At 45.8% G+C, this 26028-nt stretch overlaps 1 protein-coding gene across 1 annotated transcript; it reads right to left on the minus strand.

Moving 5' to 3' along the window:
* Positions 1-11250: 11250 nt before the first annotated feature.
* Positions 11251-15110, minus strand: LOC134965045 (putative nuclease HARBI1). Its single transcript, XM_063941622.1, has 5 exons — positions 14902-15110; positions 14447-14819; positions 14122-14143; positions 12481-13115; positions 11251-11345 (listed from the first exon to the last, which is right to left on the minus strand). The coding sequence occupies exons 1-3, from the start codon at positions 15041-15043 to the stop codon at positions 14140-14142; spliced, it is 519 nt and encodes a 172-aa protein (XP_063797692.1). The 5' UTR covers positions 15044-15110; the 3' UTR covers positions 11251-11345; positions 12481-13115; positions 14122-14139.
* Positions 15111-26028: the final 10918 nt, after the last annotated feature.

Consider the following 26028-nt stretch of genomic DNA (forward strand, 5'->3'; position numbering starts at 1 on the left):
AGGAAGATTTGGTGGAATGGTCCAGCTATTTTATATCATGGATAGGCAGAATCAACTCCGTCAAGATGAGCGTACTCCCCCGGCTTTTGTATTTATTTCAGACCCTCCCAATTTACGTCCCTACCTACGTGTTCAAGACCCTGCAACGCCAATCCTCCCTTTTTATTTGGAACCATAAGCGCCCCCGCGTTAGATTTAAACTGCTTCAACGCCCCTCCAGAGGCGGAGGCCTGGGTATCCCGGACTTTAAGAAATATTTCTATGCTGCACAACTTGCTCAGTGCGCACAATGGTGCAACGAGGGAGGGTCACGAAAGGTCTGGGTGGGAATCGAGGCAGAGGAAACGGGCCTAGCTACATTATCCTCCCTACTGTGGCTTCACCGAAACCAGCGTCCACGCGCGGCCCTCTCGCACCCTGTAGTAAGCCGTTCACTAGCGACATGGGATCTAACAAATAGACGGTTCAATTTAGCCCCATACCCATCTCCGCTAATTCCATTATTTCACAACCCAGCCTTTCCTCCGGGCATGGGTAAAGCCTCGCATACATGTTGGCGCTCGAGTGGTATACTATACGTTAACGATATTACCTCCAATGCCACTTTCCCACAATTCGCGGATATTCGTGAAAGAACAGCAATCCCCTCTTCGGATTTCTTCCGCTACCTACAAATCAGACACTTCCACTCCACCACTACCACCACCCTCCTCCACAGACACTTATCTCCCTTCGAATACATTTGCTGGAAACGCACCAACACCAAGGGCCTCATATCAGATATTCACATCTTACTTGACGACTACCCCAACGCATCCCAAGCCCCCCACGAAGCGGCATGGGAAAAGGAACTGGGAGTAACTATAGACAATGAAGACTGGGTAGATATTTGGGACAATGCTGCCTCCAGCTCTATCTGTGTGAAAATTAAAGAAAACACATATAAACTACTCTACCGTTGGTACTATGTCCCAGCCCGCCTACACACTATGTTCCCCAACACCCCAGATGGTTGCTGGAGGGGGTGCATGGACAGTGGCTCTTTCTTACACATATGGTGGGCCTGCCCCAAAATTCACAAAATATGGGGTGAACTCATTATATTACTTTCGCGCTTATTTGACATCTCTATCCCCCCAGACCCCCAATACTTCTTGCTCCCCATGTCCCTCCCAATCCTCAATAGACACCAAAACAAACTATTTCGACATATAGTTTCGGCAATGACATGCCAAATTGCTACAGACTGGAAGAGCCTGACCCCTTCACCAATGCCGGTGATAATCTCCCGAATATGGTATGTCCACAAAATGGAATATATGACCGCAGTCATACGTAACACCTCGAAACAATTTGACAAAGTATGGTCCCCGTGGCTAAACCTACAGCAAGCCTCCTCCCCATTTATGGCCTGACGCGTACCCCACGGTCCGACCCGCCTCCTGCCCTGGAGGGCCATCCCTCCCACCCTCTCTACTCCCCCTCCTTTTCTCTCCGACTGGAGGCTCTCAGCCTCACCTGCTTTTCTACCCTCTTTTTTACTCGATTTCTGAGTACTCTTTTCTTCTCATTGACTCCGCTGACTCTCTATGACGGAAGGCCAATCCGTCGCCGAGAGTGCCCCACCGCATACATCTTAACTTTACTCTTTTAAAATAAGGGGAAAACAAAAACAAACCAAAAAAGGATCAATTATTCTGTTGTTGTAACAATTCATTGTAACTATATTTGTTCTTTAAACACCCAAATTGTCCGGGTGCTCTGTTACCTATGTAATCTTATTTTGATCCACCCAATAAATCGTGTTTTAAAAAAAAAAAGAAAAGGGGGCATGGTCACTCAAAAGGGGGCGTATCCTTCAGTGTAGTAGGACCCCTTATACTATCTAGTACTGGTGCCCCTTTCACATTATAGCACACGGTATGAGCCGAAATTCACATTATAGCACACGGTATTAGCCGAAATTCACATTATAGCACACAGAATGAGCGGAAATTCATATTATAGCACATGGTATGAGCGGAAATGCACGTTATAGCACACTGAATGAGCGGAAATTCACATTATAGCACATGGTATGAGCTGAAATTCACATTATAGCACACTGTATGAGCCGAAATTCACATTATAGCACACAGAATGAGCCGAAATTCACATTATAGCACACAGTATGAGCCGAAATTCACATTAAAGCACGTGGTATGAGCCAAAATTCACATTATAGAGTGAGGCGAGCCTACCCCCTTAATTAACTAATCCTGTGGGGCACTGTGGTGAGGGGAGCCTACCTCCTTAATTGACTAATTGCAGAGTTTAGCAGCGGAAGGGTTGCAGCGGTTTCTCACCCCAAGCTGCGGCGCTTCTGCCACCTCCGACACTCCACTTCTTAGGCACCACCCAGGATGCAGAGCACCGCCGCGGGGATGCACCCTTTTCAGTGTGGTCTGCTGCGCTCCGAAGGGGGATCTTCTCTCCTGCTGCAGGCATTCCGATGTGCGCCTTCCTCCCCGCTGTTCCGCGCCGTCTTCTTTAAGCCATCCGAGGTCTTCTGCGGGTCCTTGCTCTGGTAAGTGGGTGTCCTCCATGATGCCGGTGCTCCCGTCGCTGGTCAGTCTCCTCCCTTGCTGCCACAGAAGGTTGGATGTCCTTCCCAGGTCCTGCAGCTGGCTAGACTCCTCCTCTTCTAAGGCATCTTCTTCACTCAGCGCGGACGGCTCTGGTCGCTCTGGTGACAGGCGCAGGAGTGGGCAACTCCTCCCTGGTGAACACAATCATGTTACATCACACAGTTGTGCCCACATTCATGTTACGCGACACAGTGGTGCCCACAATCACGTTACATCACACAGTGCCGAACACAATCACGTTAAGCCACACAGTGGTGCCCACATTCACCTTACTCCACACAGTGGTGCCCACAATCATGTTATGTCACACAGCCAGCCCTCACTGTCACTTCTGCCCTCTCTGCAGCTCTCCTTTCTAGTGTAATGTGTGCCATACAAGTGTGAATAAGCAGCATCACACAGGGGCCTGGATGTGATGGAAGACAAATAAATCACACCACAGTGCAGCAGAACAACCCCTCCCCCTCCTCCCTATCCCCTGGAGGTCCATGTCTTTACCTCTACTAAAGAAAGAAGCCCAGGATGGCTAAGCAACAGCATCCACTCACCGGTTCCTGGCTAGGGTGCATGCAGGCAGGACGGCTACTCTCTTCCCTCTTGTTTTTAATGCCGCGGGTGCCTGGGAGATTAGAATATTACCAGAAGCAACAGCAGGAGGACTGCCCCAGGGAGAAGAAGCCAATAGGGAGATGAGGGGAGGGGCCTCCCCTCAGAGGGGCACTCAGTGTCAGCAGCAGCACCACATCTCTGTGAGGATGAGGCGCTGAAGAGGGGAGGAGATGGAAGAGCGTCCACTCCTCACCCTTGATAGCAGTAGTGACTGACAGTCCAGGACACTGGTAAGTTTGTGGGCCCGGGGTGGAGACAGGAGGAGGCGCTCTATAGAGGGGAGGAGAAGGAAGAACGTCCCCTCCTCTCTCTCCGGCCAGGCTGCCGCTTAGTAATAGTAAAAAGAACTGGTAGGAGACACTGGGGGTGGGGACAGGTCTGGCGGCGGCAGCGGGATACTGTATAATGAGTCAATGTGACTCATTATAATGCCGGCGGCTGTGGGCTGAGGGGCTGCACTGCCGTAAGTTCCGCCACTGTTAGGGGCATACCCTTACTGCCCGGCGCCGTGACCCTGCATTTTTTGACTGTCGCATGGGGGCCGTGTAGGTGCCGGTGGCGCCCTCTCTGCTGGGGCTGCCCCGGCGCCCAGGGCACGTGCCCTGCTCGCCCCGTGCTAGTTACGCCTCTGATCAGATCAACTGTGCGACCATTATGCATATGAGTAACTCTCAGGTTGGACAGGATTTTAGGTGAAATCAAACTACCTGTGCCAGTGAAGCTGCATCCAAGAACGGAGACATGGGCTTCGTCATGCCCAGAAAATGGGGCCGACAAACCCCCATTTTCTGGAATGCTGTAACTTTTGCCCACTGCGACCGACATCGCAGAAACATCTGAAAATGCGCAGTGCAGGTCCACATTTACTGAAGGTGCATCGGAATATATCTGATATGACTGACTGGTAATTATTGTCAGTGGCTTTCATGATAAACTGATATATCTACTGTACTCTGATTTTTCTGGATATTCGCACTGTCTAGGCACGGTCTGAGTCAATTCAAAGTATACGCCCTCGCCATTTACAGTATGACTCAGTGTATTGCTTGTTGTACATGGCATACTGCAGCAATCAAACGGGGGGGGAAAAACCTAAATACAATAAACTGGAATCTGAGTGACAGCAGAAATTTCATATATTAAAATAGGTGGGATGATCTGTAGAAGTGTAAAACTTACCGTCTCTAAAGTGAAATGCACCCACTAATTATAGGCGGTGTTATGCAGAAATTATTATACGCATAGGAATACACATTGTTGTTTTAGCGACGTACTATAAAATGAATGATCTTTCTGGAGATTTAATTTGCATAACTAAGAAACTTGAATACCCAAACAATTAAAAATATTCAGCATGTAATTAAACACCAATATAAAAAAAATAATAAAAATTTCAATATCTACTTTAACCAATACTGTGGTTATTAGCAAAATGACTACAATAATTGAGTAGAAGGAAAAAATTCTGCTCAAGTCTGGGAAATATTAAACAGTAACTCAGTTGTTCTCAAACCCTGGGGTGCTTCAGGAAACTTGAGGGTGCCTTGGATTGGTCATCCAGCACCAATTCAAGTTATTTATGGTCAATGTAATAGGCAAAACTAGTGCTGGTGGCTGCCAATCATAAATGATCATAAATATGCGGACAAACAGAAGTAGATCCTGTCCCTCATCACATAAATGACATATAAACACAATTTACTTCATTTAATATTTCTTTCTAAATTTCTCAATAAGAAGCTTTTGGCCTAGAGATGTCATGAAAAAAATTCTGATACAGTTACTGGTACTCCCAAGGGCAGATTATCCTAGAAGGCAGTGTACAGTAACTGGCCACCTAAGGCCTGAGGAGTCCTAGAAAACCTGACATCACACCGCTGGGGTGCTATGTACAGTATGTACAGTAGGCCTAGGATACGAGGCAGGACTTCAGGCCGAGGGTTCCCTAGTATTCCATTAATCCAGTCCAACACTGATCTGTTTTACTTCCTGCAGGCCACAAAACATATCTCGAAGTGTGGCCATTTGTCCTAGTCATTCCTTAAAAAAATATGGGGTCTATTCATGAAGCAGGGAAAAGAGTGGAGAAACCGACTAGTGGAGAAGTAGCCAGTGGCAAGCAATCAGCATCTCCCTTACATTTTATAGAATGTACTTGATAAAGGCTTCCTCCAAAGCTGATTGGTTGCCATAAGCAACTTCTCCACTGGTCCTTTTCTCCATTCTTTCACTGCTTCATGTGTTCTACAGTTTCAACTATCAGGATGCCACACAACAAACAGACTGGAAAAATCCCATCAGTATAGGATTGGCTCAGCCAGAGTCAAAGTGTGGAGTCTAATGAGTCCATTGTACTTCATCAGGAACCCCCTGCATGATGGTATGGGCTTCGCTGCCAAGAGCACACAGATTGTAGCTCTCTAGATGCCCCTTAACCACTTGCTGCATCTGTTTTTAAATGGATGTTTTCTCACCATGTGCCACCAACCCAGACTTACCTACCCTCCTGGAACAACCGGGAGGCTCTCCAAAATCGGGTGACCCTCTCGGCCCCCGGGAAAGTCAGGGAAGTGTCCCGGATTTATATGCACTCCCCTTCTGCTGTTAGTGGAAGTGGGCAGTGCGCGGGGGGGATGGCGATTATGCGAATTGCATCATCGTGGCCCCGCCTCCGCTCTACAGTACCTGTTTCCTTGGTACCGTAGAGCCGGGGCGGAGCCACGATGATGCATCCTCAAGTCTCCACCCCCTGCAGCTCACCGCTATCAGCCACTCCTCCGGCCATGCCCCCCTATACGCCGACCGAGCTGCCCCCTCCCAGAAGAGGGGGAAGCCAGATCGGCAAGTATGCGCCAACCACGTGCATTTATAAGGATACATTTTACACTTACACCAGGGTCAGAGCTGCTACAAGTTGGACCTCTCCAGGAGGCTGAGTTTTAGACTTTCCATCGACCATGCTTGTCTTAGCTTCAGACTAAACTCTCAGAAAATGTCCGTACTTTCTTTGCCACTGCTTGCCCACTGTTGACACATTCAGGGCCTATTCTAGACCTTGTGGCAACCAGGGCGCAAGTTGCCTTTGGTGCATCCCCACCCATTCGAAACAGAGTTAGTGCACGTCGAAAGCATGCAGCAAAAATAGGGGCATGGCTTCATGCGGAAGGAGCGTGACCACATAATAGAACCAATTCACAATACACCGCACAGTAGTGTCTGTCAGTCACATTACACCACACAGTAATACCCCTTAAACACATCACGCCAGGTAGAGCCCCTTATACAACACAGGAAAAACAAAAACCCAGGAAAAAAACCAGATTCATGCAGTTTACATTATTTGTCATTTTCCTCCTTACAGTAATGCCCCTTACACATTATACCACATATCGTAATGCCCATTCCACATTATACCACGCACCATAATGACCATTGTACATTATGCCACACACTGTAATGCCCATTACACCTTATGCCACACACCATAATGCCCATTACATGTTACATGTTATGTCATGTACCATAATGCCCATTACACGTAATGCCACACACGGTAATGCCCATTATACCTTATGTCACACACTGTAATGCCTATTACAACTTATGCCACACAATGTAATGCCCATTACACATTATGCCACACACCATAATGCCTATTACAACTTATGGCACACACCGTAAAGCCATTACACGTTATGCCACACACCATAATGCCCATTTCATATTATGACACACACCGTAATGCCCATTACATGTTATACCACACATTATACCATACACTGAAATGCCCATTACACATTATACCACATAGTGACACCATTTTATGCCCCACACACAATAATGTCCCTTACAAATTATGCCCCAAAGTAAGGCTTCTAATTACTTTTAAGTGGGATATAGTCAGGTGACCGGCAGACGGGATCCCGGCGGTCAGCATACCGATGCCAGGATCCCGGCCACCAGGATGCCGGCAGGGGGCCCAAGGCTAGTCTCACTCATGGGTGTCCATATCACAGCGAGCCACTGGGCCTGCAGTGTGGCTTTGTTGTGCTCACCCATCCCCTGCCGTCATCCTGGTGGCTGGGATCCCGGCATTGGTATGCTGACTGCCAGGATCCCGACCGCCGGTAACCCGAACCCAACCCCTTTTAAATTACCTTATCATTGCCAGGGGTCTCATGCTCGTTGCCAAGGGTTTCATGCTCTGGGTTCCATGCTCATTGCCAGGGGCTTCATGCTTATTGCCAGGGGTCCCATGCTTGTTGCCAAGGGTTTCATGCTCATTGTCAGGGGTTTCATGCTCTGGGTTCAATGCTCATTACCAAGATTTTCCTGCTCATTGCCGGGGGTTGTATGCTCATTGCCATGGGTTTCCTGCTCATTACCAAGGGGTTCACACTTGTTGCCACAAGGTGTAATGCATCTTCTCCCGCCTGCCACACTCTGACTGCTGCAGGCACCTAAAGGTCCCACTTGATCTGTAGCGTCTTTCTCCCTACTCTCCTCCAGACACCAGAGGTCAAGTGGGACCTCTAGCATCTGTCTCCCTCAATGTTGTCGGCTGCAGCGGGAGCCCACACAACCCGCGGCACCTGCTGCAGTCGGTGTGCGGAGTGTGGGTGGGCGGCGGGCTCCTGCGGGGTAACTGCGGCCGAGGCGCCCTCAGGCCACAGCACCCCAGGTGGCCGCCTGGCTTGCCCGCACCTAAAATCGCTCCTGGGCACATTGTCACATTGACGCCCACGCTTATATATCAATTCCAGTCTTGGTCTCAGCCACCTAGTTAAACAGCCACAATTCAGACCCGAGATAGAAAAAAGATGCGGAACACGAAGCAATGTGCGCACGCAGTAAAAGTACAATGCAATCTGAGACTGAAAAAAAGGCTCAACTTACACATTAACCTCTGAATAAGGCCCACAGTGTGGATTAGTAATTGAAGTGAAATACTTTATGGAATTGAAACTGAAATTACTGTAGAAGAGGATCTATTGTACCAGGCAAAACAGCAAGAGGAACATCACAGTAAGGCATTTGATTCTGATTTCTGAATACTATTCAAATGAACAGTGGTAAAAAAAAAAAAAAATACAATTAATATATATATAGTGTATTATGTATATATAATATACAAAGTAATGCACTTCTTAAACTTCACAAGCAATTCTTTAATGTAATGGTGGTCAGCCTGCTAAGTTTAATGGTCATTTACGAAGCTGTAAAAAGCAGACACTGACATGCATATGTGACACGCATTCTGTTTTTGGGAAGTGCTTTTTGCAAAAGGAAGTGTGCGTGCCAGGAAAAATAAAATCTTCATTTCAATGCCCTGAAGCTATTACTTATGTGAGTTTTGTCCTACCTCCAAAATTAAACTTTTAAGGTTTCCATATATGTTACTTGTTAGAACTTCAATTAAGTCATGAGACTAGGGCAGTGGCTCCCAAACCTTCTTGAATCACAGTGCCCCAGAGTATCAGAATTTTTGTTCACTGCACCCTCAGGATAAAAAAAAATGTATTGATAAATTTAGAATAAAATATTAAATGAATTACATATATGTCCTGCTACATTGTTGCTGCATATAGCAGCGCACCGTAGCAAGACCGCGATGCGTACGGGACGCGGCATGCCAATGCGTATGCAACCCTAGCCGTCTCCCACAGACTTCAATGGGCAGAGGGCGCATGCACCCTCCGGCTCCCATAGAAGTCTATGCATAGTATGGTATATTCTCTGCGTACAGCCGGGAATGCCAGGATCATTGTGCTGCGATGTGTACACTTCACAGCAACACTGAAAGAGGACACATCTGTAAATTGTGCTTACCTGTCACAGTTGTGATCTTTATTGTCCACATGTTTTATTATTGGCAGCCACAAGCACTGGTTTTGCCTATCACTTTGATCTAGGGAGACCAATCCCGGGCCGTTTTTCCAATCCTGGGGATCGGGATTGAAAAATGCTCAAAGTGGCTGTGCAGCGTGACTTCGCTGACATCACGCCGCACACAGCAGGGCGCTGCCCGGTCAAGAATCAATAATATAATCCTGTGAATCCCGGCTTTTTTTGGCCCCAAATCCCGGGCTGCTTTTCCATCCTAATCCACCCCTGGCTTCCCCTATTAAATTGTACCTTCCTCCCTCAGGTTCATGGTGGCAGGATTACCAGAAGATACACTGTAGGTGTACTGTATCTTCTGGAAGTGCTGCCACCTTGAACCTTGCAAATTAACACTTTTTCTGCCATTGGTTCATGCTAACATTATAAGTATAGAAACAAGTACATCATTTTCCTGGATAGGAGAAACATTGTGTCACTTTACCCAAGCAAATTCTTTTAGTATATTTTTTTAGGACTTTGTTTTAGTACTATGGTTGGAATCTGGTCAGGATCCCGGCAGTCAAAATAACGACACCGGAATCCTGACACTGCACGAAATGCTGGCACCAGCATCCTGACAAGGATCACAATCCTGGCGCCGGGATACCGACCGCCGAGATCCCGAACGAAAAGGTTAGGTTTAGGCTGCGGGGGGAAGGGAGATTATGGTTAGGCTCTGAAAAAGGGAGGGCTAGGATTAGGATATGGGGAGGTGGGGTTAGGTTTAGGCACCCCCGGGGAGGGTTAGGGTTGGGGGGGGGGGGAGGTTAGGTTTAGGCTGCAGAAGGGAGGGTAAGGGTTAAAGGGGCATTGGGGGAAGGTAAGTATACGTAAACAGAACCTGTCGGGATTCTCAACATCGGGATGCCACAGTTAGTCTTCTGACCGCTGGCATCCCAACCGCCGGCATATCATATCCAACCCCTACTGTATGTTTATTACATGTTTAATTTACAGGCAATATGAAGTCAATCATTTAAAATGACATTTTTCAGGATTCTTTTATCACTGAACCAAGCCGGTGGCTTGGTTGGTGGATCGGGGAAATCCTCTATTAGCTAATTTCGACCAAAAATTGTCTTGGATCGGCGAGTCAGGGAGTTTTACCATGCTGTATTGCTGATTCTTTGCTGGATCACCAATCGCTGATGCCCGCCGTCTGGCGGATCGGATCAGATCGGGGAATTGGCCAATAGGTGTATGGGACCTATTACTAAATATACGCACTTTACTGGAGGTTTGGTCTATGTTTAAGACCATAATAACATTTACCATGTTTTCTTTTATTTTTTTAACATTAACTATTGGGGGTCATTCCGAGTTGTTCGCTATATTTTTCGTTTGCACAAGGTATGTGCAAAATTGCGAACATGTTGCAAAATTGCGAAATTCCGCCCCCAATGTATTTTTGCTAATTCGTACGCAGTATTACACAAAGTGGGCGTACGCGAAATGACATCGCAGCAATGCGAAACCATCGCAACAATGTGAAACCATCGCAACAATGCGAAACTATCGCATTAACACATACTTCATCGTAAAAATACTAAGTTTTAGTAGTTTTACACATCCATGTTAAAAGTGCACACTTTTGCGGACAAACGCTCCACAATGGGGTTTTTTTCCTATTCAGTGGAATTACACCTTTCTGTTAAAAGACCACAAGCCCTTCTCAATTACGAACCCAATTAGGACAATGGTCCTGAACAATTAAGTCTCCAAAGAATACCAGAAGAACACTTGGTAGCCATATTTGCCCATAAACATTGTTGTGGTAAATTGTCAAATATAGATATGGGAATTTTTCACGCTCTAATGCAAATGTTTGAAGTATTGTGTATATGTGTAGTGTGTGAATAAATGTCTTTTCATGTATTTAGAATCCATAACCTCCTAACGGGTTTTGTATTTTAAATTTTTTGAGTTCTATTTTTATGTTTTGAATCTTAAGTAAGATGTGTGAACTGTTTAAGGTCACCAATTTCTGCACGCCAATGTGCTGTTCCTTTATAGCATAAATAAACACAACACCCACTTAACTCCAACAATTTTTATTTTTTTGTTATTTTTATTTTTTTTATAAAGAAATTAAAATGTAAACAAAATTAACAAAAGAAAATTATAGGACATTTTCAATAGCCTCAATGTCGGCTATAACATCCCTTAAATGGGCTTTTAGCCGCCCTAAAAGTGCTGGCAAAGTGCTGGGATCTCCAACTGCAGCATCTGAAAAGAAGAGTCAAAGAAAACATTAATAACTTACTCACATTACCTATTATACAAGCAGGGCACAAAGCACACTTTAATGCAGGCCTGTCCAAACTGAGGCCCTCCAGCTGTTGTGAAACTACATATACCAGCATGCCTTGACACAGTTTTGGGGTCAGAGAATGCAAAACTGTGTCAGGGCATGCTGGGATGTGTAGTTTCTCAGCAGCTGGAGGGACGCAGTTTGGACAGGCCTGCTTTAATGCCTAAGTGACTACATCATGGCTGTTTTAAGGTTAAATCAGTAGCAGAACAACACACAAGCCTGCTCAGCAATGTTTTTTTGTTTTTTACAAGAAAGTGTACCACACCATGGAGTACATTTACTACTATGGGAGTTCTATTTAAGATGGGACGTTGACCATAGCAACCAATCAAATTATACATATTATCTTGTAAAAGTGGACAAAAAAATTACAAGTATAATCTTATTGGTTGCTATGGGCAACATCCCATGTTAAAGAGAACTACCATCTTAGTAAATGTAACACCATGTTAGCATTCATTCACATCTGGAGTGAAGAGAATGCAATTTTTGGGGGTTTGGCCCTGCATCATCACACTGCATATCAACATCTTCAGAAGGACAACATATCCTAGCATGCCCACACTCCCTGAAAGCCGCCCTTAATAAATAAGGTCAAACAGGTTTTGAAAAATCCAATAAGCATTTTGTGAGTCTAACTTTCACACCACAAATCATTGTGTTGTTAGGCTGGCTAACAAAGTGAAGCATGTGATTTGAAAGTGCAAACATTATGAATACACAGGCACAAGTGTAAAATACTAACAACATACTAAACTCCACTCAGGTAGAAATGTTAGCCTGAAAACTGAGCACATATAAACCATGTTGTCCTGGCAACCCTGTCGAACTAATGAGTGTCGACCTAGAGTGGACACACAAAACATTGCACACATAAACACTGTACATATAATGACACTCACAAAAATTTAAATGCAACATGTACACCATGAATAATAACAAAAATATTTTTCCTTGGTAGCACATTTTAAACAGTACAACAGTGCATGTTTTGACATTGTAAGTGTAAGTAGGTAATCATTTTTAAAAAAATGTTAAAACACTTACTTTCCTCTGCAACATGCTGAATCCCACTAATTTCATCAGGGGCTTCTTCTGCCCATTCACTGGGTGGGGAAGGCAGCTGGATGGGGGAAAGAGGGTGGATGGGGGAAGGAGGCTGGATGGGGGAAAGAGGAGGGATTGGGGAAGGAGGAGGGATGGGGGAAGGAGGCTGGATGGGGGAAGGAGGAGGGATTGGGGATGTAATTTCTGCGGGTGGGTCTGATTGAGAGGGTGAGGGGGGTGGAGAGAGTGTTTGGCCAATAGAGGGTGAGGGGGGCTGAGAAGGGGAGTTGGAAGGAGAAGGAGAAGGGGACTGGGAAGGAGGAGAAGGGGGCACAGAAGGAGAAGGAGAGGTGGGCTGAGAAGGGGACTGGGAAGGGGAGGGGGACTGGGAAGCTGAGGGGGACTGAGAAGCTGAGGTGGACTGGGAAGCTGATGGGGACTGGGAAGCTGATGGGGACTGGGAAGCTGAGGGGGACTGGGAAGCTGAGGGGACTGGGAAGCTGAGGGGGACTGGGAAGCTGAGGGGGACTGGGAAGCTGAGGGGGACTGGGAAGGGGAAGGGGGTTGAGAAGGGGAGGGGGGCTGAGAAGGGGCCTGATGTTGCCTCCCTGCATCAGCTTGCCGTTGTGGTCGTCCTATAATGATATATGTATTATATTTTGTGTTGCATGTAAAATTTCATAAACACCATTTGTCAATTACACTGTTCTGTCCCATGTAAAAGACACAGGGCTAACATTTTTTTTTTTAAATCTGTTGATGTTGTCCATAGCAACCAATCTGATTATACAAAACATTTTTGATGCTCATTACTGAATCTATTCCATTGAGTCATATTGATTGGTATAGGCAACATCACCAGATCACTATTCAAGCCACCTTATTATATTGACACCACTGATCAAGTTATTTGGTACAGTTTCAAGCCTGTGTATTAATTCTGTACAACATGCACTTGTTTTGAATCACTTTGCTACAGTCAGTACTGTTTGCCCTAACCACACACACTGTCATATTTATTAAACTAGTTCAGTCAGTGTTGCAATTACAGACTACTACTTAGTGTAAATTTGCACAGTTTATGCTAATAATCTCTGTTATGTAATGTAACTTACTGCGTGCACGCATTTGCCGGATTTGCTGGCGGATCTCCGCCAACAGCTCCGGAGTCCTCCTGCGTAGATCACTCCATCTCTGTTCTAATTGGATGATGGTCCGCCTGCTGCGGACGCGAGTCCTCAGTAGGTGGCGGACCTCCGCGTAGGCCTCGCGCTTAACCCGATTTGGGATAAAGCGCCCTACGCGGCCTACGCGGCGGTCCATCACCGCTACCATGACGCGGAGCTCCCGCCTGGTGAAAGGTGCTGCACGCATTATGGCAATGGCGTTTTCCTTATTTGGGCATATATTTATAGTGTGTGTTGGCATGTGATTGGTCTAAGATATATGGTGTCATATCAAAAAACTTTATTTATGTGTGCATTCACAACACTATTGCTGGCTGCAGTGCTGTGAAGAGTAGAGGGGTGTTCGCTAGAGCGGAAATATGCAGTCGCGGAAGTGTATGCCAATAGTCACCTATTCGCACAATTATACATACACACACTTTTATGATCATAAAAACTAAAACTGTGTACTCACCACTTTTTGTATGAGCAATCAGCTGCACAGTCACAAAGTGAACAACATTTAGTAACATATGTTGTTTGTTAATTACAAGAAAACAGGAATGGAAAAAAAAAATATTAAAAATTTGAACCAACTTGGAAAAAACAAAACCACAAACACACATTGTAAGGTTAACATGTTTGAATATTTACATAAACAAATATGAATATAATCACACACACCAAAACAAATACACAATGAGCTTTGAATAGCTACCTTAATGACATCATAGCAAAATTCACAGAAACATACATTGTTTTTAGATTTTCAATTTGAAAAATAAAATGTAAAACTATACCTGAAATATTCTTCCACAATGTGTGCCCTTACTTGACTGCCACTCCGGGAAACACTCCCCCCACCGTATCTCCGCCCAACCCCTGGCTCCTCATCAGGCAATTCCTCTGTTTGAGGAAGCTCCACGCGACTCCTTACAGCGATGTTATGGAGTATAGCGCACAGGACCACTATTTTACTTGCCATCTCCGGCGAATACATGATGTCGCCACCAGTGCGGTGGAGCACACGAAAGCGTCCTTTAAGGACACCAATTGTGCGCTCCACCAGCTGTCTAGTGGCAGTAAGCGCGGAGTTAAATGCCGTCTGTGGTCCTGGCCTGGGCTTACGGTAAGGAGTCATGAGCCAGGGGGTGCAAGGATATCCACGGTCTCCTGTTTGATGAGAAGAAAATATTTTAATTATCAAATTATATTGTAAAAATATTAGTGTTTTAAAAATTGGACAAAAACTCACCCAATAACCACATGTCTTGTCCTTGCCTCGATCTTAATCTCTGCCATATCCCTGATTGTCTAATTACATACGCATCATGGGAGTTCCCAGGGAACTTTGCATTCAGGGACAGGATCTGGAGGGATGGCCCACAAACAACCATTACATTCAGAGAATTAAACAGTTTCCTGTTTCTATAAATTTCTTCATTATGTCTTGGTGGCACAATAGCTACATGTGTGCCATCCACAACCCCAATAACATGTGGGAAGCGACTACCACCTTCCTCAAATTGCCGCTTCACCACATCTAGGGCACCAACATCCAAAGGCATAGCAATAAATTGCTTAACACGCTTGAGGAATGCCTGGCTGACACGCCGCAGGACCTTACTGAACTGGCCCTGCGACATGCCAACCAGATCTCCCACAACATGTTGGAAGGAACCAGTGGCAACAAAATGTAACACAGCAAGGAATTGTGTCAATGGTGGTATTGCTGTAGGATGCCGAATTGAAGGTTCCAGATCACTCTCTATTATGGAGAGAGTGTCTAGGATTAGATGAGGTGGCAGCCTGTATCTGGGCAAAACCACATCATCAGGCATCCCAAAAAGGAGGACACGGGTAGGGAAAATTGATGGCCTAGCACGCTTCCGTTGCCTTGGTTGATGAGGAGCCGGTTGCGGTTGGAGGGCTGGCAGCGGTTGGGGTGGGAGTGGTTCCGTGGGCTGGGGTGGGAGGGCTTCAGCAGCCACAAAAATCGACATCACCAACTTAAAATGAAGGTAAGAATATTTTTTAAAAAACATAAATTCAAAACACACATTGTCATCCATAATCAAAGTCAAAGTGTATGGGTGTTAACTTACTCCAGGAGCATACGACATTTCTTCTGGAATCAGTTACGGCACAAAATTTCAAATTTTGAAACAAAAGTGAAAACAAAAATTTGATAAGTGTTTCAAACATACGTTATCATTACAATTCCAAAAGTTTGAAAGAATACAAACATACCCATATAATAACACCAACAATATATATTCTAACAACTAAGTATGAATAATGTAAATGAGTTTTCTAATTCTAACCAAATTCTTTAAAAAAGTGGTCCCTTTAGTAGCTAGTACAGCCAAGAACAGCCCTACTTTGAGCTTTTAAAAAAATTGCCACACACAAAAATCAACATTAAAGTAAAAACAAATTTGACTAAAAACATAAGATACACACTTTTAACACACACATACTCCAGGACACACAGGGCTAGGGTACTTACCTGATCAATAAAGGACAAGTGACTTGCTGCTTGAAAAAGACAAATAAAAAATGGCTACTCGCCCAAAAAACAAAACTGGACTATTCCTCCAAATAAATGACACCTACAAGAGACACACAAGGAGGCTAAGAGCACATATAGACAATTCCCACAAAGAGCAAAAAACACAGGGATAGGGTACTTACCTGATCAATAAAGGACAAGTGACTTGCTGCTTGAAAAAGACAAATCAAAAATGGCTACTCGCCCAAAAATCAAAACTGGACTATTCCTCCAAATAAATGACACCTACAAGAGACACACAAGGAGGCTAAGAGCACATATAGACAATTCCCACAAAGAGCAAAAAACACAGGGATAGGGTACTTACCTGATCAATAAATCAATAAGTCACTTGCTGCAGATATTTTGAAAAAGGAAAATGGCTAATTGCCCACAAAGAAAATATGTATAGTTTCTCCAAATAACTGTGACCTACAAGAGACACACAAGGAGGTTAAGAGCACAAAAAAACTTCATAACAAATATAACATACACACTGTAAAGTACAGGGTAAAAAAAAAAAATATGGCATACTAAGCCATTTAAATAACAAACAGATATCCTCCCAAATACACAAACCCACCTCCATTGCACCACCAAACATACTTGCCTTTATAAATGACTAATGTAGGAATCCTCGCAAACGAAACTTCGCAAAAAAAACGCACTACGCTCTACATGCTATAAGCTAATAAACGGACATCTGTATGCTTGACAATGCAAAAAATACTCACTCTGCAAAGTACAAACGTCGACCACCTTCTCTCACAAAACACACCAGCTACTGTCATCATACACCCACTCACACAGGCTGCACAGCAGGCCCTTAAATAAGCAGTACAATCAGTCACACTATTAGCATAATTTACACCTGTGTGAATTAACGCTGCGCACGTACCTATAAATACCTACACACCTGTGCGTACAGACATGTCATTACCAACATGGCTACTCGTGAGGATTTTGCAGCAGAGATGGACCGCTTGCAGCGGCAGCAGGTAGAATTGGCCAAAAAACGCATAGATTTGCAGCGGCGAATGCTGGAATCCGCCTCTGCGGATTCAGAAGACGCAGGACCCAGTACTAGAGACATTCCAGCTTCTGAATCCCAACAGTTAAGTGGGGTTACCCTGCCAGACACACATACTGGGCAAACTGAGGGAGATTCATCATTAGCCACACAACAACAACATACAGAAGCTGCTAGTGACGAGGAAGATGGTGAGGAGCAACAGGACCAAAGCTCACAGGCTACTTCAAGACGTAAAAAAAGGCAGCCAGCATTCACTAAGAGGGAGTTGCGTGTTTTGGTCATGCAGGCCATGTCAAAAATACATAGAGGACCAAAAAACATGGGCCCTCATTCCGAGTTGATCGGTCGCAAGGCGAGTTTAGCAGAGTTACACACGCTAAGCCGCCGCCTACTGGGAGTGAATCTTAGCTTCTTAAAATTGCGACCGATGTATTCGCAATATTGCGATTACTAACTACTTAGCAGTTTCAGAGTAGCTCCAGACTTACTCTGCCTGTGCGATCATTTCAGTGCTTGTCGTTCCTGGTTGACGTCACAAACACACCCAGCGTTCGCCCAGGCACTCCCACCGTTTCCCCGGCCACTCCTGCGTTTTTTCCGGAAACGGTAGCGTTTTCAGCCACACGCCCCTGAAACGCCGTGTTTCCGCCCAGTAACACCCATTTCCTGTCAATCACATTACGATCGCCGGAGCGAAGAAAAAGCCGTGAGTAAAATTACTTTCTTCATAGTAAAGTTACTTGGCGCAGTCGCAGTGCGAACATTGCGCATGCGTACTAAGCGGATTTTCACTGCGATGCGATGAAAAATACCGAGCGAACAACTCGGAATGAGGGCCATGGGTGCTGCTACGAAAGAACGCATCTGGAGGGACATCACTCATTCTGTGAATGAAGTCGGCTCTATCGTCAGAACATCACAGGAAGTTAGACGACGGTAAGTGCATCTTGGCAGTCCATTATCTGTGCTAAGTAGTCTTCAAAAGGTAGTTACATGTGATGTTGTGTATAGCAAACAAAAGCAGAACATGTGTCCTATATATTTGTTACAAAAATATTAATACTCTACCTTGCCCCTATTTTTCTAAACATATGTAGTTGGCCGACTTCAAATCCCGCCTGAAGGGCAAGAGGGCTGCGGAGTGGAATGCCTCAAGGGCTACAGGTGGAGGACCAGCTGTCGCTGTGGAGTATACAGAGTTGGAGGAGATAGCGATGGACTCTGTGAGTTATGAGGAGGGGCAAGGAGTGTCTCATATGGACACGGACCTGCCTGAAAACCTGACAGCACATGACTTGCCAGGTAAGTTTAGGCACATATTTTTTTTTTTTTAAACAAAAGTCTCATATTATTTTTTTCTACTCTTTTTCCCACACATTCTTCTATTTGCTTTGCACATAACACAGCACAGGGGGGTGATCAGGTCGAGTCACAGGAGGGTTATGTGGCTGAGGCTGAGGTGGAGGTACCTAGAGTCTCGGGTAGTGTGGGACCCCAAATCCCACCTATCCAGGTTCCAACTGGCCTCCCCACCCAACCCTCTGCTATCCCGGAGATCCTGCTTGAAATTGCTAGGTATGGTGAGAGCCTAAATGCATTTCAGGACAGGATGATCCGGGAGGTAAGCCAGATAGCTGACCGGCTCACTGAGCACAGAACCAGTGTGGAGCAAGGTGTGACACAACTCTGCCAAGGTCTGGCAGAGATCAGGCAGGGACAAGATCAACTTGCCTCCTCATTCCAAAGCCTTGCAAATAACATCTTGCAAGGTCTCCAGGCCATCGCTGTCTCCCTTGCCCACAGTGGCTGAGAGCCAGCCACATCGGCTCCCTCCCCTGCCCCTGCCCAGGAAGATCCCACTGGGCAGGGCCCACGAAGGTCGCTCCGCAGACCAAGCCAAGAAGAACAGCATCAGGCGGGGAAAAAAAGAAGAAAGTGATGTCTCTCCAGATGGCAAGCACCCATGTTTTACATGTTGTCTCTATGTATTTTTTGTGTAGGCTTGTGTGGCCAGAATGGCTAACTCCCTCTTAGTGAAATGTATTATTTTTTTTATTTTTTATTTGTAGCCTGTGAGCTTTTTTCCAAGTACACCAGAGCCATCTTCCTCATCCTAGTGTGCTGTGTATTGTTGTGTGTGTGTGTGTGGTGGCTCATGAATCTTTCTCAGTTCCCCAAATATATTTGTCTGGCAGGGTGTTTACAGCATATTATTTTTTGAAGTTAAAAAAATTATTTTGTCATAAGCTGGAGTTTCCCTAGTACTGAGTTCTGCTATGTCATTTTTGTCAATGCCATCTGCTTGCTGCTTGGTCCATCTTTGCCTGTGATACTCACCTGTGGCCATGATGTTTTGATATCGAAATATATTACAGTAGTAATAAATTATTGTTAACTAAAAAAATGTGTCCTTTATTTTAGTTAATGCATTCTGTTAATCTTAGTCCTTGAAAGTTGAGCAAAGCATATAGACACTTGGGGAACAAGGAAAATTTTATAACCAAAAAAAAAAAAAAACCATCTTGAAAAATGCAACAGGTTTGACTTGCAACACACTTTAATTGCCATATTACAAAAAAAGACACAACTCAGGTTTGTGATTACTATGGGCAACAGGACAGCAATTTAAACCTTGACAGATATTCCATAAAAAAATAAAATAATTATGTTAAGTGTATGCTGCATTATGTTGGTCCTGATATTTTGGATATACAAAGGTAACATTTTATGTAGTTTAGATGTTGCTGATGTAGTTTATAAGTTTGGTTAATTTCAGTTGTTTGCATTTTGTAGTATTTAAAACATTAAATAATGCACTTAACATAATTTATAAAAAACAAAACTTGCACAAAAATAAAAGCCATATTTGTCAGCGTGACAGATTTTTAGGTGCTTAGAATTGATGTTTGAAGTACTTCAGCAGAGCAGTGTTTAGCAAGCAATTGGCCAACAGATGAATGTGCTCTCCAATTAACTGGTAATTAGTGCATACACACTTGTAACACTAGTTCGCAAATGCAGAGTAACTGCAGACCTACTCGGCTGCTGCAGCAAGATAGCGAGGCTTTGCTATGTTAAGTTTCATTGCGAAAAAGCATTTTTGCGAAAAACACGCCTACTGCTAGTTGCATGCTCCCACACTAGACGCCCACTTTCACGCCCATGTCGTCAGATTGCGAAGTCGCGCCTCTGTCACGCCTTCGCCACTCCCCGTTTTCGTTTCAACGTTACGAGCAGTTTTCTGTGTTGTATTTCTGCACAAGTGTCGTATCGCTCTGCTCGCGCATGCGTATTTCCGCTTTTGCGCATGCGCGTTTACTTGGTTTCGGGCAGTTTGCGATGCGATGAATCTCTACGAACAACTCGGAATGAGGGCCATTATTTTTTCTACATTCTCTTTTAACCCTTAAAGATACTGTAGACTTCCCACCCTATGCTAGATCATGTAAATACATTTTCTGATAGTCATCTAGGTCTTACTAGATAATCTGTTTCAGGCAGGAAATACTTCTATTTATATGAGCCTTGTCTTCTCTATTTATCATTGAATATTTACGGTCTAATCACCGAAAAACATGTTTTGGGGGGGTAAACACAAATATTTAGTATTCCCTGAATGTATCACACAGAAACTGTAGCAGATATCTCTGGTACCTGCTGCGACCCCTCTATTCTCACCTACATCCTCAGCCCCCATAGAAGGGGCGTAAGTTCATCTACAGTAAGCCCCCAAAGGCAAGTTGGAGTTTGGTGCCCCTCTCCCGTTCAAAAAAAAATAAAAAGGGAGAACGAATGTGGTGTGTGTTTGTGTTTTACCGTGTGTGTGTATAAACACACACGACTTACATAATTATACAGATAGCGCTTCAGCTGGTCTACAGAGCCTGGAGCCCGCAGTGAATTAGAAGGACTCGAGCTACGCTGTGTGACAATAGCCGGTGGGTCAGTCTCAGGAGATTCAGCCATCTGCAACATGCAGAATTGACGTTCACCTGACGGTCCCATCACACAGTCCAGCAGCAGTAGCGGGTGGACCATCAATTGTTGAGTGAGGTCTATTTACTAAGCCTTGGATGGAGATAAAGTGCATGGAGATTAAGGGGTACATTTACTAAGCAGTGATAAGAGTGGAGAAGTGAGCCAGTGGAGAATTTGCCCATGGCAACCAATCAGCACTAAAGTAACATCTATGATTTGCATACTATAAAATTATACAGAGCTTATGATAAGTTGATGGGGCAACTTCTACACTGGCTCATTTCTCCGCTCTTATCACTGCTTCGTAAATGTCCCCCACAGTCCCAACCAACCAGCTCCTAACTGTCATTTTTCAAACACAGCCTGTGGAAGTTAGGAGCTGATTGGCTGGTACTTTATCTCCGTGCACTTTATCTCCATCCAAGGCTTAGCAAATAGACCCCTAACTCTACAGCAACACCAGCATGTGGATCCCGCTGTGAAAGACACAGGTGTTGCTGTACATGTAGGAGCCCAGAGGCAGGAGACTCCATTGCCTCTGGGAGTTTCACCCCTGCCCCATAGGTTTCTATAGGTCAGGGGTGGCCAACCAGTCAGTGGCACAGAGCCAGAAAAGATCTGTAGTCAAGGGTAAGAGCCATATCATGAGGAAAAATGAGGGCGTGGCATTGTTGTCACAAAGCCACACCCCATTTTTATGCTCACACCTTTTGGTTTGATGCTTGTAGGAGTTTGACCTTGTGTCATAACCCCATTTTTAGTCATGTTGTACAGTGCCACATACATATAAAAACACCAAAAAAATGGGTGCCTCCACAGTGCCAAATACATATATGCCCCCACAGTGTCAGATACATATATTCCTCCACAGTGCCAGATACATATATGTCCCCATAGTGCCAACTATGCCCCCACTGCCAGATACACATCTCCCCAGTGCCAGATATGCCCCCAGTGTAAGATACACATGTCCCCCAATTGCCAGATATGCCCCCAGTGCCAGATACACATGTCCTTCCAGTGCCCGAAATGCCCACAGTGCCAGATACACATGTCCCCCCCCCATTGCCAGATATGTCCCCAGTGCCAAATATGCCCCCACTGCCAGATACATGTCCCCCCAGTGCCAGATATGCCCCCAGTGCCAAATATGCCCCCACTGTCAGCTACACGTCTCCCCAGTGCCAGATATGCCCGCACTGCCAGCTACACGTCTCACCAGTGCCAGATACTCCCTCAGTGTCAGATACACGCCCCCCTTAGTAGCAGATATGCCCCCAGTGCCAGAAACACATGTCCCCCCAGAGTCAGATATGCCCCCAGTGCCAGATACACGTCCCCCCTGTGCCAGATATGCCCCCAGTGCCAAATGTGCCCCACTGCCAGATACATGTCAAAATGCCCCCACTGTTTGCTACAGACAGGCAGAGGCGATCGCTGGGCGGGAGGGGGCGGAACGGCGGCGTGGGTTTGGTCCGGCCAATGCAGGCGTGGCCGGACCGAACGGGGGGCGGCCTGCAGCGGCTGCGTGATGTCACACGCAGCCGCTGCAGTCTGGGGAACGATGAGTAGCTCCCGGCCAGCACGCTAAAGCTGCGCTGGCCGGGAGCTACTCTTGAAGTGCAAAGGCATCGCCGCTGTGCGATGCCTTTGCACTTCTACGAGGGGAGGGGGCAGACTGACATGCGGGGCGGGCTAGCCCTGTGCGTCCCCCCGCATGTCAGTGTGATTGATCGTAGCTGTGCTAAATTTAGCACAGCTACGATCAACTCGGAGTGACCTCCATAATCTCTTCATGTTATACCTGTTGTTTCTTTCCCCGCAGAACTCCTTACTACTTTCCAACAGAAAACACATCACTTCACCAGGTAAGCATTACCATTCTTTATAAATACAGGTATACAGTAGTTATACTGTATTTATAGTACCAAGAAAAGTACAAAACCATGTAGAACTACAAACATGTTAATTCGTAACACTGATAATGAATACAGGGGGTAAATCTGACCTGATTGTAGCACAAATTTGTTAGCAGTTGGGCAAAACCATGGGGGTCATTCCGAGTTGATCGCTAGCTGAAAATGTTCGCTGCACTGCGATGATGAAAAAAATGGCACTTCTGCGCATGCGGCGCAATGCGCACGCGCGACATACTTTCACAACGGCCAATGTATTTTTACACAAGGACTAGCGAAGCTTTTCAGTCGCACTGGTGGCCGCAGAGTGATTGACATGAAGTGGGCGTTTCTTGGTGTCAACTGGCCGTTTTCAGGGAGTGTTTGAAAAAACACAGGCATGCCAGGAAAAACGCAGGCGTGGCTGGCCGAACGCAGGGCGTGTTCGTGACATCAAAACAGGAACTGAACAGTCTGAAGTCATCGCAAGCACTGAATAGGTCTGAAGCTACTCTGAAACTGCACAAAAAAAATTTGTAGCCGCTCTGCGATCCTTTCGTTCGCACTTCTGCTAAGCTAAAATACACTCCCAGTGGGAGGCGGCATAGCGTTTGCACGGCTGCTAAAAACAGCTAGCGAGCGAATGACTCGGAATGACCCCCTATGTGCACTGCAGGTGTGGCAGATATAACATTTGCAGAGAGAGTTAGATTTGGGTGGGTTATTTTGTTTCTGTGCAGAGTAAATACTGGCTGCTTTATTCTTACACTGCAATTTAGATTTCAGTTTGAACACACCCCACCCAAATCTACTATCTCTGCCCTCCCTGCAGTGCACATGGGGAGTCTTTCCGACCCGATTGCTCGCTGCAGTTTGTTGCAGCGCAGCGATCGGGTCGGAACTGTGCTGGCGCAGTAGTGCGCCAGCGCATGGCAGTCGTCGGTGCCCAGCGATCACCTCTGAGACAGAGGCGGTTGCTGGGCGGGAGGGGGCTGAACAGCGGCGTTAAGCCGCCGTTTAGCAGGCGCGGTCCGGCCAACGCAGACGTGGCCGGAGACCATTGGGGGTGCATGGCGCGGTGGCTGCATGACGTATCACGCAGCCGCTGCGGCCAGCGGCAGCGGGACACAACTCCCGGCCAGCCGCAGGAGCTGCGCTGGCCGGGAGTTACTCCACAGATACAAAGGCATCGCCTCTGTGCGATGCTTTTATATTTGTGTGGGGGCGGGGGGCAGCACTGACATGCGGGGCGGACTAGCCCTGTGCTGGGCGTCCCCCCGCATGTCTGAGTTTACGATCAAAGCTGTGTTAAATTTAGCACAGCTACGATCAACTCGGAATGACCCCCATGGTTTTGCCCAACTGCTAACAGATTTGCTGCTACGATCAGGTCTGAATTCCCCCCACAGTCTGATATTACATTTCTATTGCATTCACTACAAAACATTTGTTATACCATTGACTATAGTCGTGTAGACCATAGACCTGATTTGCACAGTTATAGGGCCCTGACTAAAAATGTACCCTCAAATGATAGAGAATGTCAAAAGTTACACTAATCACCTCTCCTATATTTATCAAGTCAGAAGAGGGAGGTACAGATGTAGCCACTCTCACACAGTCGCGGACGCACTAGCCGTGCCATTGCTATTCGCTACGTATCACAGCAAGGATGAGCTTGGCTACATCTGCAGGTGTCCAAAATCCTTCCGGAATTACTGAGAGAAGCTAGTCCTAGTGTAGTTGTTTCACCTTTCCGTAATGGTGGGTACATACACACTGGCCGATATATCGGCTGTTCTATTGAACGCCAATATATTGTGGGTCCGTCAGCCAGTGTGTACAAACGATATGTCTGTGAACACTGTCGTTCACAGTCCTATCGTGTCGGCCCTGCAGCACAGTAGATGACCAATATGTCTACCGATATTTTGGTGCATCGCTGTGTGTGTGTACTAGTGATGAGCGGGTTCGGTTCCTCGGAATCCGAACCCCCCCGAACTTCACCCTTTTTTGCACGGGTCCGAGCAGACTCGGATCCTACCGCCTTGCTCGGTTAACCCGAGCGCGCCCGAACGTCATCATCCCGCGGTCGGATTCTCGCGAGATTCGTATTCTATATAAGGAGCCGCGCGTCACCGCCATTTTTCACTCGTGCATTGGAGATGATCGTGAGAGGACATGGCTGCGTCCTCTCAGTTTCTATGTTCAGTGTGCTGCAAATATCTGTGCTCAGTGTGCTGCAAATATCTGTACTCAGTGTGCTGCAAATATCTGTGCTCAGTGTGCTAATTGCTTTATTGTGGGGACTGGGGACCAGCATTATTATATAGTAGGAGGACAGTGCAGAGTTTTGCTGACCAGTGACCAGTATTATACGTTCTCTGCCTGAAAAACGCTCCATACCTGTGCTGCATTGTAGTATATAGTAGGAGGACAGTGCATAATTTTGCTGATCACCGGTATATATATAGCAGTACGGTACAGTAGTCCACTGCTCTACCTCTGTGTCGTCAAGTATACTATCCCATCCATACCTGTGGTGCATTTAACTTTTGCACAGTATATATATAGTAGGAGGACAGTGCATAATTTTGCTGAACACCAGTATATAATATATATCAGTACGGTACAGTAGGCCACTGCTCTACCTACCTCTGTGTCGTCAAGTATACTATCCCATCCATACCTGTGGTGCATTTAAGTTTTGCACAGTATATATATAGTAGGAGGACAGTGCATAATTTTGCTGACCACCAGTATATAATATATAGCAGTACGGTACAGTAGGCCACTGCTCTACCTACCTCTGTGTCGTCAAGTATACTATCCATCCATACCTGTGGTGCATTTCAGTTGTGCGCAGTATATATAGTAGTAGGCCATTGCTATTGATATATTACTGGCATATAATTCCACACATTA

The sequence above is a fragment of the Pseudophryne corroboree genome, chromosome 10 (genome assembly GCF_028390025.1).
Source record: "Pseudophryne corroboree isolate aPseCor3 chromosome 10, aPseCor3.hap2, whole genome shotgun sequence".
Taxonomy (NCBI): Eukaryota; Metazoa; Chordata; class Amphibia; order Anura; family Myobatrachidae; genus Pseudophryne; species Pseudophryne corroboree.

Excerpts from the sequence above, each read along its gene's own strand:
- LOC134965045 (XM_063941622.1), bottom strand. The coding sequence starts at position 15,043 with ATGGTTGTTTGTGGGCCATCCCTCCAGATCCTGTCCCTGAATGCAAAG. Across the intron at positions 14,820-14,901 it reads ACAAGACATGTGGTTATTGG|GAGACCGTGGATATCCTTGC; the intron begins GTGAGTTTTTGT and ends CTCATCAAACAG.